Genomic DNA, 15185 nt, shown 5'->3' with positions numbered 1-15185 from the left:
TGGAGCTGCTGTAGCTGATTATACAGATACATGATTACATTGATAAACTTTCAATAATGCTACTTTGGTCACAGCCCTCAATGCTTCCTAAAAGAATCTGAAGACAGATATCCCCAAAAGCTGCCAAATACATTTAGAAATACTAAATTAGCACAACAGCTGTAACATACGGTCACAAGTAGCAGACAGAAGTACCAGTACTTAAGCAGATATAGCAGCCCAGCTCACTCAGAGCAAGCACGCGGCCTATGACGCACATTAACAAGAGGCCATTTCACGATATTTACAAAGCACACCAACTCTGATGAGTCGGAAATACATGATCTAAACAAATAGTTAGAAAAGAAATGGCGAAAATGTGTAAAAGTGATTCCAGCAGGTGCAGGATGGCAGCTAGAACCGCCTGCTTTACTGCTGGCAGTTTTAATCACAATCTAGCCAAACTTATGAAAAAAAAAAAAAAAAAAGACAAATTGGAGGACCAGCCTCTTCATCAGTAGCTTCCCCCCCTCAGCCCGTTCTCCTCACATGCTCCTGGCAATCAATGCAAGTTTACGTACGCTACGTCAGAAGAGTGTGTAGTTATCCCTCCAGTGATCCATCACATACACTTGTCCCTCTCTCCTGATGTCCTGCTTTTGCTTCTCTCGAGTTTATCTTTTCTCTCTCTCCCTCTCTCTCTCTTTCTTGGCCACAACTTTGTCTCATTTCCTCTCCGAATGAGCTCCTTCAGCCACAGTCTTACTCTCCAGGGCTTTGACCCTCTGTCATGGCTTCTTCACAATGTCAAAACTCATGTCAAAACTCACTCTCCACTTCGCTTTTTCTGACTCAGTTTACGTACGAAGGATCATCCCTACATCTTTGGACACTTGTGGAGTTCAGAAAATGAGTTCTGCCTTTCTTTTTGTATGTATGTAATGTACGCTTTCCTGATGCTTTGTGGAGGATTCAGTCATAACACAGGATCCCAGTTCTAAATAAAAACAGAATGCAATCACTTTAATCTCACACACCAGAAATTATTTAAACGTTGGCAGTGAGACATTTTACAATTTCATGACAGAGATAACATAATTTTGAATTTGATGGCATTGAAAAAGTTGAATCGGAGGCAACAAAAGCTGAAAAAGTAAAAGAAACAGCTGGAAGAACATCCTCTCTGTAGGTCTGTCTGATGGTGTGAGGTTGAATTAGTGTCTAAGGAACTGACTAACCACGTATCTGAAAAAGCGCCATTGTTGATGAAAGGTATCTACAGGTTTTAGAGTAACTTATACTCCTATCAAGACAACACATTTTCAGGGACAGCCTTACATATGTCAGCAAGACAATGCTAGACCACATACTGCATTTATATACAACATGGCTGCATAATAGAAACCTTGTTTTTGCAGGTCTGCTGAACTGGCCTGCCCGCAGTCTAGACTTCTTACCAAATGAAAGCATTTAGTTCAAAAAGATGACAAAGAAGACACAATACTGTCGAGTAACAGAATGGAGAGAAATGTCTCCAGGAGCAGATCTCTCAAGTTCCCAGATGTAAGTTCCCAAGAAGAATGTCACACAGCGGTAAACACGGCTCTGATGCAATGCTGAGACGTGGGGCAAAATGAACAATTTTTACTCATAAATAGTCAAATGTCTCACGTTGAACATTTAATTTATTTTGAAAGTCACATTGTGAGTAAAGTACTGAGTTATGAGTTTTACAAATTCACAACTTTTTTGTCTAAATTTTTGGAGAACAGTGGTTGTCCATGAGCTTTGTCGAGAGGCTTTTTGGGCTTTAGCCCTTCATGATTTGCTAACTTTTGGCATCATATAGGCTAAATCCATTGACCTCATAAATTTTACTATCTCAGCAATAATTTGTTATTAGAATGGTCTAATTTTTCTAACTTCTTGTCCAAGCAAAATGTTGAAACAGGAGAAATATGAATGGAACCGGAACACTGAATCAGAGCAATGTTGCTTCCAAGCAGCCCTGCAAATAATGACTAGATTCATCATAAGGAATCTGCAATAACTCTTTAAAAACAAATCAATGATTTGTTTAGTCAACAAACAGGCCAAAGTCTCCAATGTACAATTTACTCTCATTTCACTTGAGCCCAGCAGAGTTCATCCTGCCACTCACAGCCTCCAGAATTTGGGAATTCACTGCAGCTCAGGATGCTCGACAAATATGGGCCCTTACTGGATTAGGATCACAGCACTGGATCTCTCCCCACTAACCCTCAAAGCCTAAGGGCAGAATGTGTGGGAAAGCAAGGTTGACAGGAAGTCAAAAAAGGCAGAGTTGTGTGTGTGTGTGTGTGTGTGTTTGCCCAGTGGGCAGAACACAGGGCCAGGGCAGGAAACCAAGTGGTTGTGCCACCGGAACAGAGCGAACACAGGAGCAGAGGAATGATTCAAAATCAGGCTGGCAGGACTTCTGAGAAGCGGAGCTGAGTGGACATTGAAGGAGGACAGAGTGTTGACATGGATCATGGTGTGCCTAACCCAACAGGAAAACAAACAATGCATTTGATTATTTTTCTATCCGCAGAGTATTTCAAACTCTGAAGTGTACACACTTCTACTGTTTGTATTGGAATATGATGTAAATAAAATATGTATGTGAAGAATGATTTTTGGGCAAATTGAAAGAAAATCAATGCAACTTTGAGGCACCATGAGTTGCCTAACAGCTTCTCTGTGGGTTGTCACTGCTTCTACACGACTCCAGGAGCTTTGGGGTTCTAAAACTTCAACAACCCAAATGTTATCCCCTTGTTGGGAGTTTAATGATTGTGTTTAAGTGTATTTGCATAAAAGTAAACAATCTCTTTCTTTAATTATATCACTCCATTAAAATTTTGTTTGAAGTATTTGGAAAGAGTCAGTGCTGGTAAAGGCTGCCACCTGCTGGTTATTGCCTGCTGGTGCGAAAAAAAAATTGCACCTTGTCGGTGCAACTTAATCATTTTTATTTATGATTTTTTGCAATTTGTTGCTGACTTTTACTACTTTTTAATGCCTTCTATACACATTATGTTAATGCACTTTGAATTGTTTTGTATCTGAAATGTGCTGTACAAATAAACTTGCCTTGCCTATAACTGCATTTAATGTTATAAAAATCTTATGTGCTGCCACTTTACTCCCCCAGAACCAAGTCTGAATGTTTGCATATAAAAATAAACCACCAATCAGCTCTAAAAAGTTACAGGGCTACAGAACATGCATTCATATACTTCTGACTTTGGTCTTTTTCTTTTCTATTTCTTGGTCTTCCTTGTGACAAAGTAAACTGTCCTTTTATGGAAGGCAAAAGCACTAATCTCATGTTCAGGCTTTGTTTAAATGTCAGATGAGTTAGCATAATGTTCAAGCAAGCAAAAATAAGAAAGACACAGATGATGGTATGGTATCTTGAAAATTTAATAAAGTGGGCAAAATGAAATTGGCAAAATTTTCCAAAACTTGTTTGTGAAGAAACAACTAAGAGAAAAGCTGTTTCTGTTTTCCCTTTCTTGGTACAAAACATTTCAGTCAAGGCCTAGTGAAAAAAGGTTCTGATATCTTACACACCAAGACATAAGGACATGCAAAGGCTCCTCTCTGGGCCAAACATTTCAGTCAGTTGCAGAAACACTCCTGTCTGACTCACTCAGACACAAATTCATTTACTCTGACTCCAGTTAGTGTTAAAGTTGTGTGTATGCTGAACAGTTCAACACTGTTCAGTAGAAAGGTGATGCATGGCTCTAAGCACAGCGCTAAGGCAGAGGGGTGTCTAGTGACGACAGTGCAGAAGCCTCCAGAAGATCCATCCAGAGAACATGTAATGTTGTAGTGTATTTCTGTACCTACAGAGGAGCACTGACAGATAAAAATATTACAAACACAGAAAGACGACGGTTTCTGGTAAATATAAATAAATTAATGAGATGGTACAAGGAAGCCTGGTGTAGAAGCCGTTTGATTACAGGCACATACCAGGAAAAATTTGCCTCAGTTTTGATTTCACCCAATACATTTAGCATACTTTTCAAATATGAAGTTGCTAACAAAAGACTGCAGGAGAATGAACTCTAAGTCAAAAAGACAAATATACTGAAGTACACAGACAGGCTTTTGCTTGATGTTTTTCTTTTTTACTACGGTAAACCATCAAAGCCAGTCTCTTATAGGAGCGATAATATAGAAAAAGGAAAAAAAAAAAAACAAATTCAGGAGTGACTTGAACAAACAGTGCAACGGTATACATGAGCAAAAGCTTTTCACTCATACACTGCGCGAGGATGTGGAAAACAACTATCATACCACTTCATTACAGTACAGCAACTTAAAAAACACAACACGGTAACACAGTTCAGTAATATATATAATGCCATTTTTTACTGAATAGTAAAAGACAAATAGAAACAACATTTTGCTTTTTTGTTTTAGAAGTGCTGCAAAAACAACAACAAAAAAAAACAATATGGGGTTATTTAGAGCTGAAAGTCCATGTTGAGAAGGCTGATATGATGTCCGAGTGGACAGCCATGACACATTCAGATTAAAGTTATAACACTGCGGTATCAACAAATAGATATTACAAATAGTACAAGTTGTACCAGAACTAAACTGGCTGTTTTCATAAGACTTATCAGTGCACACTTACAGCATGTTTGTTGTGTCAGAAAACACACACACACACACATTTAAACTACCAGAGTTTTGCCACTGCATGTCATTTAAACTAAGCAGGCAGTGTCAAAGTTTAGTGTTAATGTGGACAAACAGGTTACAAATTTGGCTGGTACACACACACACCCACATACACCCACACACACACACTCAAATAAACAACAACAAAAAAAGAATGTACGAAAGCTACTGCATTCACTTGAACAGACAAGCCGGTGGATTGAATAATGATGTTGTTCTATCAGATCTTTTAACTCGATACCAGTTTACATCTGGTATGACATGTAATCTGAATCTGAATTGTGCCATCTGACTTGCTGGTCTTTGTGTTTATCCGGCAGCTTAAGTGTGTCCTTGTCAGCAGTTTGATCAGATATCAAATGTTGGTCATTTCTTTTCTTTGCTAAACTAACTTACTTATCATCTTAGCAGGAAGAGACATGGTTTCAGAACCTTTCTACTCATGAAACTGATGAATGCTGTACAGGCTGCGCTGACACCAAGCTGAGCTCAGACCACATGTAACCTGGACCTCCACAAGGGACTCTGCTTTCTGTCTGCATTCATGTTTCCATCTCATCCAGACAAGCTACCCAGGTATAGGATACATTATAATGCAAGGTGTGTGGGGGGTTGTAGAAAATCATAAAGGTTCCAAATAATTTTTGCAAAGGCAATAAACACACGGCTGTAAACCGACTCCTGACACAAATATTCTCGCTTTGACCACAGGCACAATGTGTTGGGCTGTCTTCACTTTCAAAGACAATGTGCTTCTAGAAAGCAACTCCAGCTGTGTCTCAGCAGGCCTCCTTGGTTTGACTTGGCATCTTGCACATCATCAGGATCTGCTTCAAGGCCTTCTGGACATCCTCATCCATCTGACCCTGAAGGCACACAGTACAGCTTCAGTCACTTACAAACACAAAAAGAAAAAAAAAAAGGTTCACTAAGTTCAATAAAACCTACATTTCTATCTCATCTTGAAAAGGTAATGCAGATTAAAATGTCTTTTTGAGCTGTAAACCATGTCATAGGTTTCCAAATGCACTTTATGATTTATTTGATGATAAAAAAAATAAAAAAAAACAATATGGCATTGGCTGCAATATCTCCATCATCATCCATCTTCATAAACATCGCTGTCCCTTAACCATGAAGGAATAGTTAAAGACTGAAAATGAAACTCTCTTGTTTAGGTTGCTTAATTCTTGACGTTTGAAAAGCTGCAGCCAAATAAAATAAACAAATAATGTAGTTTATAAATGATGAATTTACCTGAACAGCATAGAGAAGGTGCATCCTGTACACTGACACTATTTCATTGTGCTGCTTCTTTGATTCCTGGAGAAGCAACACAAAGAAAATGCAAACTCATCACCATGGTTTCATCACATCAGAGCCTCTGGTGTAACACCTGATAGCATCATAGTGAGCTATATGAAAACTGGCTGAATAAGTCTTACAGCGAGCTGGTACTGCAGTTGTTTGATTTGTTGCTGCAGTGTCTCCAGCTGCTGGGTTTGCTGTTGTCTCTTGGAGGGGGAACAGGAACTGTAGGACAGCTGTGATAGGCTGTTTAAGGCGTCCTTTAGTTTAACTACCTCCCGAGATAAGTCATCTATCTGAGAGGGAAAAGAACAAAAATCTGTTTGAAGCAGCAACAAGTTGTCATTAAATGAAAGGACTGATTGAGTTTAAGTAAGAAAAAAATGCTTGGAGACATTACAAACAACTCATTTCCACTAAGCTGGCTATCAGGTGGACTACTGACCCTTTTATTCTTTTCTCTTTCGGAAGCAACATGATTCTCGACCAGCTGCTTGAGCTGACCCACAGCATTCTGAGACTCAGCCAGTCTGGAGGTCAGAGTCTGGTTTTCCTTTTCCCTCGACATCAGCAGCTCCTGCAGGGCTTCCCTCTCTGAGCCATTATCCCGTGCCTAATGAATTAATGATAGCAACATAGCAGAGTACTTAAAGAGCTTTTTAACCCTCTTCTGTGGAAGTCTTGTTTTTTCCCCCCCGTCTTCCAACCTTCTGCCATGCATCAGCCGCCTCCAGAGCCATCTCATCCTGCTTCCTCAAGGCGTCCTGGAGGAGCTGCGTCAGCTGGTTCACCTCCGCTTCCAGCTGTTCCCGCATGGTCTCATGCTCCAAACGGGAGACTGACTCATCTGGGGTGACGTCTTCCTCCGTAATCAGCCTGTTGGTGAGAAAGGCAAGTACCGCATGGTAATAACTACAGCTGAGGTGCATCTTGTTCCAACACATAAGTCTTTTCACCACATAGCTTTTCATTTCTGTTCATTAAAAGTTAAAAAAAAAAAAAAATCTGGCCAATAAAATGATTTAACTATTTTCTAGACTCATACGAATTTTTTTTAAAATGATTATACAACATTTAAATAAAAAACTAAGGCTGACAATTGACAATAACTTATCACTAGTGGTCACATTCACGTTTTTAACCCTAATATTTCACTTTCAGTTTAAAATCAAAAGAAACATATCAGGTTAAGATATTTTCTAACCTATTGAAAAGTCATACAGTTGCTGCAGGTCTTGTTAAGTGCATTCACACCTATACTCAGAGCTGTCCAACAGTACACTTGCTATCACCAGGTTTAAGCACAAGCTCTACCTCTTGAGGTAAACAGCTTAGATCCTTAAATCTACTATGTATTCACTGCTGTCAGTAGAAAACTTGTTGCAAATATGAAAAAATTAGGGGATGTAACAGTTCTATAATCAAAACACACCCTTCAGTCAGCTGCAGGTTTTTCTAAAACTAAGAAAGATGCATGACATGCATGCAAAATTTAGCTGAAAGCTTCACTCCTCACCTCTTCTGGAGAGCCTCCACCTGCATGGTCTTTTGGTGTAGCTCTTCTCTCAGTGCCTCTAACTGGCTTTCCAACCCTTTGATCACATTTCCCATTGAAGACATAACCGTCTGGTGGTCGGTGAGGGCGACGGAGCTTTGTGCCTGAGCTTCTGCCTCCTGCTTCAGCTGTGCAATGTCCTCTTGTGCGCCTGCATACTTCCTCTCGGCCTCTGCCAGCAACACCTGCAGCTCCTCCACCTTACCGTTCAGTGTCTGAACTTGTTGCTCTGAAGAGGGAGAGGAAGCTGCACTAATTTCAGCCCGAGCCTCAGCCAGCTGTTTCAGAGCGGAACTTAGTTTGCTGTTGGTTTCGCTGTAGGAGTGTGACATTTCCAGCAAGCGCTGCTGCAACCCAGCAATGACCTCATCCTTCGCCGCCTTCATGTCTTCAAAGTCTTTGGCTGCAGATTCCACAGATATCATGCTCCGTACTGTTTCCTAAACAACAGAATGAGGACATCACAGGAAAATGAAGGCAAAATGCATGTTAAAAAGAAGAATGTGGTCATTCTGAATTCTGTGAAATCCGTCTCATGTACACTGACAGAACATAATGCAGATTTTACCTGAAGCACCCTCACTTCCTCTTGTGCCTCCTTGTACAGCTCCTCAATCTTTGCTGCCCTCTGTTCTTTCTCCTTTCCAAGCTGTCTTTCCTCTTCCGTCCTCTTTAGCACCTCTTCCAGCTGTATGATTTGCTGAGTTGCCATATCTTGCTCTGACTGGGATTGGACAAGCCGGGCCTTCAGTTGTTTCACCTCATTTTCAAGTGTGGAAGATGTATGTTTCTGTGCCTCCTGTTTCTCGGTCACCTCAGCTTCTCCTCTTCCTATACAAGCCCGAAGATCCTCCACTTCTTCCATAGCTTGGTGATATCTCTCTTGAGTGTCTGTCAGCTTCGCCTGCAGCTCTGCTAAACTTTCCATTAACTCTTTCTCTCTCCCTTTCACTCGTATGCTTCGGTCCTCCTCTCTTTCAGTTTCTTTCTCAGATGTGAGCTGAGCCTGAAGCGGGCGGTTTTCTTTCTGTATGACAGAATCAGGTCCTGGATGGGTTCCTCCTTCCATTTGGGTGCTGGAGTGGGCTTGTGGTAGTGTATCAAACTCATCCTGAAGGGAGTGGAAGGAGGAGTTGGAGGCCATACTGTTTGGACGACTGTCGTCCTTCAGCTCCTCATTTCCTTGGACGGATGGATGTCTCTGTATTTTCAGGGCACAAAGTGAAGAAAAAGGAGAGTCACTGACAACAACTATTTGTCTCTATTATATCTAAAGGTCATCATTATAATCAAGATCATTACTCAAAAGTTCCAGCAAGGTTTTTCTTTAATAAAACCCTGAAAAAACTGCAAAAGTGACTCTATATCAGTGTAATTTGGATATTTGGCTGTTTCCAAGAGTGAGTTTAGGCTTTGATATAACTTGGGACGATATAAACAACTAAATAAATAACAGACTGTTTGGTAAAAATGTAAATAGTGATGAGTTAAAGAAAGTTATTGTTCTTGCTTGATTTGAAGCCTTCTTAGTGCACCATTTCTTAGTTTTAATCTTAAACTGAATAAATATACATATAAGTCTGTTTTGACATTTCAAAAAAGCCTTTTGCTTTACTTCTTTGTCCCTTATGTGAAGTCTGCGCAGCTCCTCCCTGCCTCATGCACAGAGTACGATTCTTACTTGATCATTGGCTCAAGGGTTAACTCTTTAATGTGATTAAATGACCCACATACCTTTAGTTTGCTTGCAAGTTTCTGGTTCTCTAAGGTAAGAGTTGTAATCCTGGCTTGCAGGGCAGAAACCAGAGATGAAGATGCTGTTTTGTCGACCTGTTGACACACACACACACACACACACACACACACACACACACACACACACACACACACACACACACACACACACACACACACACGTGCACACATGCCACAGGGAGACATAAAGGCAATGTTAAGGACCACTTGCTACCTGTGGAAAAACAACACGTCGTGACACGTTGTGAGCTTAGATTAGACCTCCTTTAAGAATGCTGAGAGGAGTTCTGCAGTGCTCTGATTGAAACACACAATTCATTAAAAAAAATGAGTTCTGGTTCATAAAACACAACCACAGTGGCTTCACATTTACAATACATAGAAGAAAGTAAACTCCTTTTTCTATGTATTTTAAATATGACATTGAAATAAACTCCAATAAGTCAAAGTACATGACTATATGTCTAATGTCAGTTCATTTGAAGGAACCTGTTGAGCCATTTCATATCAATATGAAGCATCAACTTTGTGGTACTCTGAACTCTCAGTATGATGTCACTGATTTTGTTCAGGATTTTTATTAGCTTGTCAACATGACCGTTTTAAAATCAGTTCATAATTTACACAAACAGGTGATCATGTTGTCAGCTTGTTAGTCTTTACTCACTTTTGTATCCAGCTCAGGACCAGCCACCGTCTCCACCGTCTGCTTCAGGTCTTCGATTGTCTCCAGCAGCATGTTTCTCTCTTCGTGGAGCTTCTCCACTTCCTCTCTCAGTGTTGTTCCTCTAATCTCATCCTCCTTCAAATGAGGGGGAGGAGGAAGAAGTGAAGGGGCGTGAAGGGGAGAAAAAAAAACAGACAAAAGGGACAGCTTAGAAAAGAGCAGATTTCAAGTTATGAAACTGGTCATAGTGTCTGATGTGTTTGTGTTACCTTGTAGTGGAATTTTATGGGAGTGTCGCTTTTATTGGATGCTGGAGTGCTTGTAGATGTGATGACTGAAGGAGAAGAGGGTCCAGAACTCTAAAGGAAAAGTTTTAAGCAGGAGGTCATTTTTTTGCCATTTCTACTGAACGCTTTATCTTTTGCATTAAAAAGTTTATTTCTTCTCAGGTTTTTTAAGATAAACTCCTGGCAATGTTTAAAAACATTTTGCTTATTATATGATACGGCAACACAGTTTGATGAAAATGGATTCTGAACATCAAAAAAACAATATTGCATAAATATTCCATGAACAAAACGGTAATCACAGACAACTCACGGCTCATTTCATTAACATTTTCCACACATGCAATAATATTAATATAGAGTGGCGCATTGATACAAGCAGACATGAAAGAGTCATGCATTTACCTGCAGTGGGCTAATAGGAGGTGGAGGGGCTTTTCGTTTTTTGGGAGTTGTGATCCGCTCATCACTTAGCTTAGCTACTTGATCATGCTGCTGAGCCAGCAAAAGAGGCAGAGGGGAAAGGTAACAAAAGGAAAGGAAAAAAAAAAAAAAGGTTGGGACTCAGTGCAGGTTAGTAAGAGAATAGTAAATCAATAAGTCATTTTGCTAAGTTATTGCTTTAAAAAAAAAACAAAAAAAAAAAACAGCAACTAAAGATTTTTTTCTTTCTTTTTTCCTTATGTATTATGGCTGATTTTTTTTTTTTTTTAATTTTATTATTTTTTTTACTATTGCATTTTGAAAGCTTGGATAGGACTACATTCTGTGTAGCAGAGCTGTTAATATGACTCTTAATTTACGTGAATCTTGTGATTTTAGTCCAAAATAACCATTTCATCATTTCATCTGGACTTAAAACAGGCAGTGAGTTTACAGGTTTTCCTTTTACCCACAATGGCCAAACCCCTTTACTTCTCACAACTGACCTCCTTGTAGCATCAAAAAGGGCAGATATTTACACTACTGGATGTTTAATTTCCTGTTTATTCAGACGTTTTGACGCCTGATAGAAGTGAAGTGCTGAATAATACAGATGTCTTACCTGAGGACTTTTAGGAGACTTGACATCTGCAAAAGGAAACATCTGAAAATTAAAACATGATAAACAGTAGTAAACAGTAGAATGTGTATACTAATATATATATATATATATATATATATATATATATATATATATATATATATATATATATATATATATATATATATATATATATACACACACACACATATATATATATATACACACATATATATATACACACACAAACACGTATACACGTTGTATATATTATATATTGAAGCATATTTTGTATTAAACATAATATTTTACATCGAACAATAACAAGATTTCTACTTTAGATGGCAGTATTGACTCAGTGCTGACTTAGTTGAATGCTTTTGTGTGTGTGTGTGTGTGTGTGTGTGTGTGTGTGTGTGTGTGTGTGTGCCTTATTTGCTGAAATAGCTCCCATTTAAGCAGCAGAAATCAGAACATGCCAGTATCAGCCATAAAGTTTCAAATGAGCATGAGAGGAGCAATGTTTGACCAGAGGCTGGTTACACAAAAGTAGGGTTCAGATATCCAGTTTAAAGAATTATGTTCAGTTCTATGAAATCAAGAGAAGAGCGTCCAGACTTAATTGGTTGATTCATTGAGCAAAAAGAGCAAACCAGTATGACCAGACATGGATTCATTTAGCCTGGTAAGACCAATCCTAGATCAGTGTGTGCTTGCGGCTTCCAAATAGACCCTTGTGGTCTCATCACAGTATCACTGACATGTGGTCTGAAGAAGAAGAGAACCCAAAAAGTGCCACCACACATCGACTGGGACAATGCTGCCATTTCCTGGGTGCTGACAGTGGTCAGCTGGTCAGAAATCATTATGTTCTAAATTGTTACCTCCACCAAAGAGGTTATGTTTTTACCGGTGTTTATCTGTTTGTTTGTTTGTCTGTTTGTTTGTGTTCAAGATAACTCAAAAAGTTATGGACGGCTTTTCATGAAATTTTCAGGAGTTGTTGGAAATGTGAAAGGAACAAATGATTTAATATTAGTGGTGATCCGGATCACTGTTTGGATCCAGGAATTTTTTTTAAAACTGTGGCCCTTGACAGAGGTTTGTTCAGTCTAGTGTGCTTTTCTAGTTTTAGTTGATATGAATGCTTTTCATTTAAAATACAAATGGCCAGCAAGAACAAAGCAATTTGTGTCATTTTAAACAGATTTGGCCTTTTATGATGTTTGTGCTGCATACTGTGTGGATGCAGAGCTCCAGGGAGGCTGCTGCATCCATTCATTTGTCTGCTAGTTAATTGTGTATAGAACTGTCCTGCATTTACTTCCATGTACAGACATGAGGGGTATGTTATATATAGACCTTTGTAAATGTTTAGCTGATCTTGTGTTGTGATAATATATATTGCTTTGTTGCTTTCCATCTTGTACAGCACTCTGTAACTTTAAACTTGAATAGAGCTAAATAATTTATCTTATTCAATAAAGGAATATATTACTCTTTGATGGGAATATATATATATATATATATTTATATATACATACACGTATATATAAATAAATGTGTGTGTGTGTGCGAATAGGAAAGTGTTAATTATCTAAAATGATTACAATTAATGACCACAAGTGGTTGATTAATGACAGTGGATCTAGCTGAATGTGCTAATGTGTGGAATAAATATTGGTTGCCATGTGTGTTGACTGCTGTCTGTAATAAGGCATGAGAAAGTGTATCATGGAACTTAGCCTGATCTGGAGCAATCTCCACAGGAGAAACTTATGTCATAACATATCACACTTTCCACTTCCCGGCTTAACTGAAAGTGGATCATGGATGAGCTAGGCCAGGGTCACCAACATATCACAGCTCAACCCCTTATCTTGGTTTTGTGCAGTAGGTTCCTGAACTGGATCCCTTTCCTTCAATAACTCAAGTAGACAAGTCCATTGTAGGCAGATCAATATAAAAAAACACAATCATTCATACAAAGTCCATTGACAAACAAAGTGTGGTTCATTATCATATCATCCTCTGTATGTTCTCTGTTTTTTCACAACTCTTACCTAAATGCGGATGTCTGTTCAAAGCAGCCATGATGGCAGATTTGGCTTCAGAGTTGTTTAACAGCTTGGTGTAGTGCACAACATCATGGCCTTCTGAATCAACAGCTGACAGGTCAGCCCCTCTCTGAACCAAAACTTCAACCACAGATGCTCCATTGGACTCGGTGGCAAGCATTAAGGCTGTCCTACAAAACAGTGGGGCCCGTGTATGAATTTTTAAAGCACGTGACCTTAAATGCATCCTTACATACCATTTGTAAATTATTTGTCTCAGTCAAGTGTTAGCCATTTTTACCTGCCAGCATTGTCACATGTGTTGATTTCAGCACCAAAGTCCAGCAAAGTGCTGCATACTTCAGGATGATTGTGTTTGGCTGACAGCAGTAAGGAAGTAACACCATCCTTTGGGACAAGGAGACATTGCAAAAGAATTAAATAGGCATTAAGAATCATTAAAAATCATAACAAACATTTAAATTAATACAAACACACATATATCATCATGTATGACATCAGGATGTGGGCCTTGACATGGAATATGTCAACCGTTTGTGTGGTGAGAAAAATCGCAGGTCCATGTGAGGAACAAGTCAATGTGCGCTATTGTAAATGGATTTACAAGCTCACAGACAGGAAGCGTTGTTCAGCTTCCAACAGAGCTGAGAGAGATACAATCAAGAAAAAGAAAAAAACAACAAAAAATAAATAAATAAAAAAATAAATTATATTATATATATATATATATATATATATATATATATATATATATACATATACATATATACATATATATATACATATATACACATATACATATATACACATATACATATACATATATATATATATATATATATATATATATATGTAGATATATGTGTGTGTATGTATATATATATATATATATATATATATATATATATATGTAGATATATGTGTATATATATATATATATATATATGTAGATATATGTATATATATATATATATATATATATGTAGATATATATATATATATATATATATGTATATATATATTTATATATGTGTGTACATTATTTATATTTATATTTATATATATATATATATATATATATATATATATATATATATATATATATATATATATATATATATATATATATATATATCTAATGTACACACATATAAAACTATACACACTATATATGTGTGTATATTATATATATATATATATATATATATATATATATATATATATATACATATATACACATATACACATATACATATATCTACACATATATATATATATATATATATATATATATATATATATATATATATATATATGTAGATATATGTGTGTGTATATATATATATATATATATATATATATATATATATATATATATATATATGTAGATATATGTGTATATATATATATATATATATATATGTAGATATATGTATATATATATATATATATATATATATATATACACAATTCCAATAATATAAGGATTATCATCAACAATATTACAGATTGAAAACTTTTGCCAAAATACAATTAAGCCCAGCAGATTTGCTTAGCATCAGTAGGTAGATGGTATAACTATTTGTTTCCAGCATGTTTTGTTTGTCAGAGTGACTGAACAGGACTTGGCAGCCAGTAACAGAGGACCAGAAGTATTTAAATATGATGAGTTTGATGACTGTCTGTTTTATGAGAAGCCATGATGTTTTCTTAACCTTAATCCCCTTGTTTTAAATTTCGACACTTATCAATCCCTTTTAAAATACTTAACTTTAACTTAACTTAGATACTCAATAATGCCAAACTTTAA

General features: G+C 37.4%; 1 protein-coding gene across 1 annotated transcript in view; it reads right to left on the bottom strand.

The window, feature by feature from the left end:
- Positions 1–3439: 3439 nt before the first annotated feature.
- The window catches only part of rai14 (retinoic acid induced 14), a 37617-nt gene continuing 25871 nt past the window's right edge, over positions 3440–15185 (bottom strand). The window contains exons 8-21 of the mRNA XM_079256172.1: positions 13656–13762; positions 13361–13545; positions 11319–11344; positions 10679–10765; positions 10256–10345; positions 9987–10121; positions 9299–9394; positions 8133–8765; positions 7526–8004; positions 6717–6885; positions 6455–6622; positions 6147–6305; positions 5959–6024; positions 3440–5567 (exon numbers count right to left, since the gene is read on the bottom strand). Of these exons, the coding sequence (XP_079112298.1) occupies positions 5481–5567; positions 5959–6024; positions 6147–6305; positions 6455–6622; positions 6717–6885; positions 7526–8004; positions 8133–8765; positions 9299–9394; positions 9987–10121; positions 10256–10345; positions 10679–10765; positions 11319–11344; positions 13361–13545; positions 13656–13762 (2487 nt within the window). The 3' untranslated portion in view covers positions 3440–5480. The remainder of the gene's footprint in view (positions 5568–5958; positions 6025–6146; positions 6306–6454; positions 6623–6716; positions 6886–7525; positions 8005–8132; positions 8766–9298; positions 9395–9986; positions 10122–10255; positions 10346–10678; positions 10766–11318; positions 11345–13360; positions 13546–13655; positions 13763–15185) is intronic.

The sequence above is a fragment of the Telmatherina bonti genome, assembly GCF_933228915.1.
Source record: "Telmatherina bonti genome assembly, chromosome: 17".
NCBI classification, from domain to species: Eukaryota; Metazoa; Chordata; class Actinopteri; order Atheriniformes; family Telmatherinidae; genus Telmatherina; species Telmatherina bonti.
Note: the sequence above shows the minus strand (reverse complement) of the source record. Positions and strands in the feature narration are given on the sequence as shown.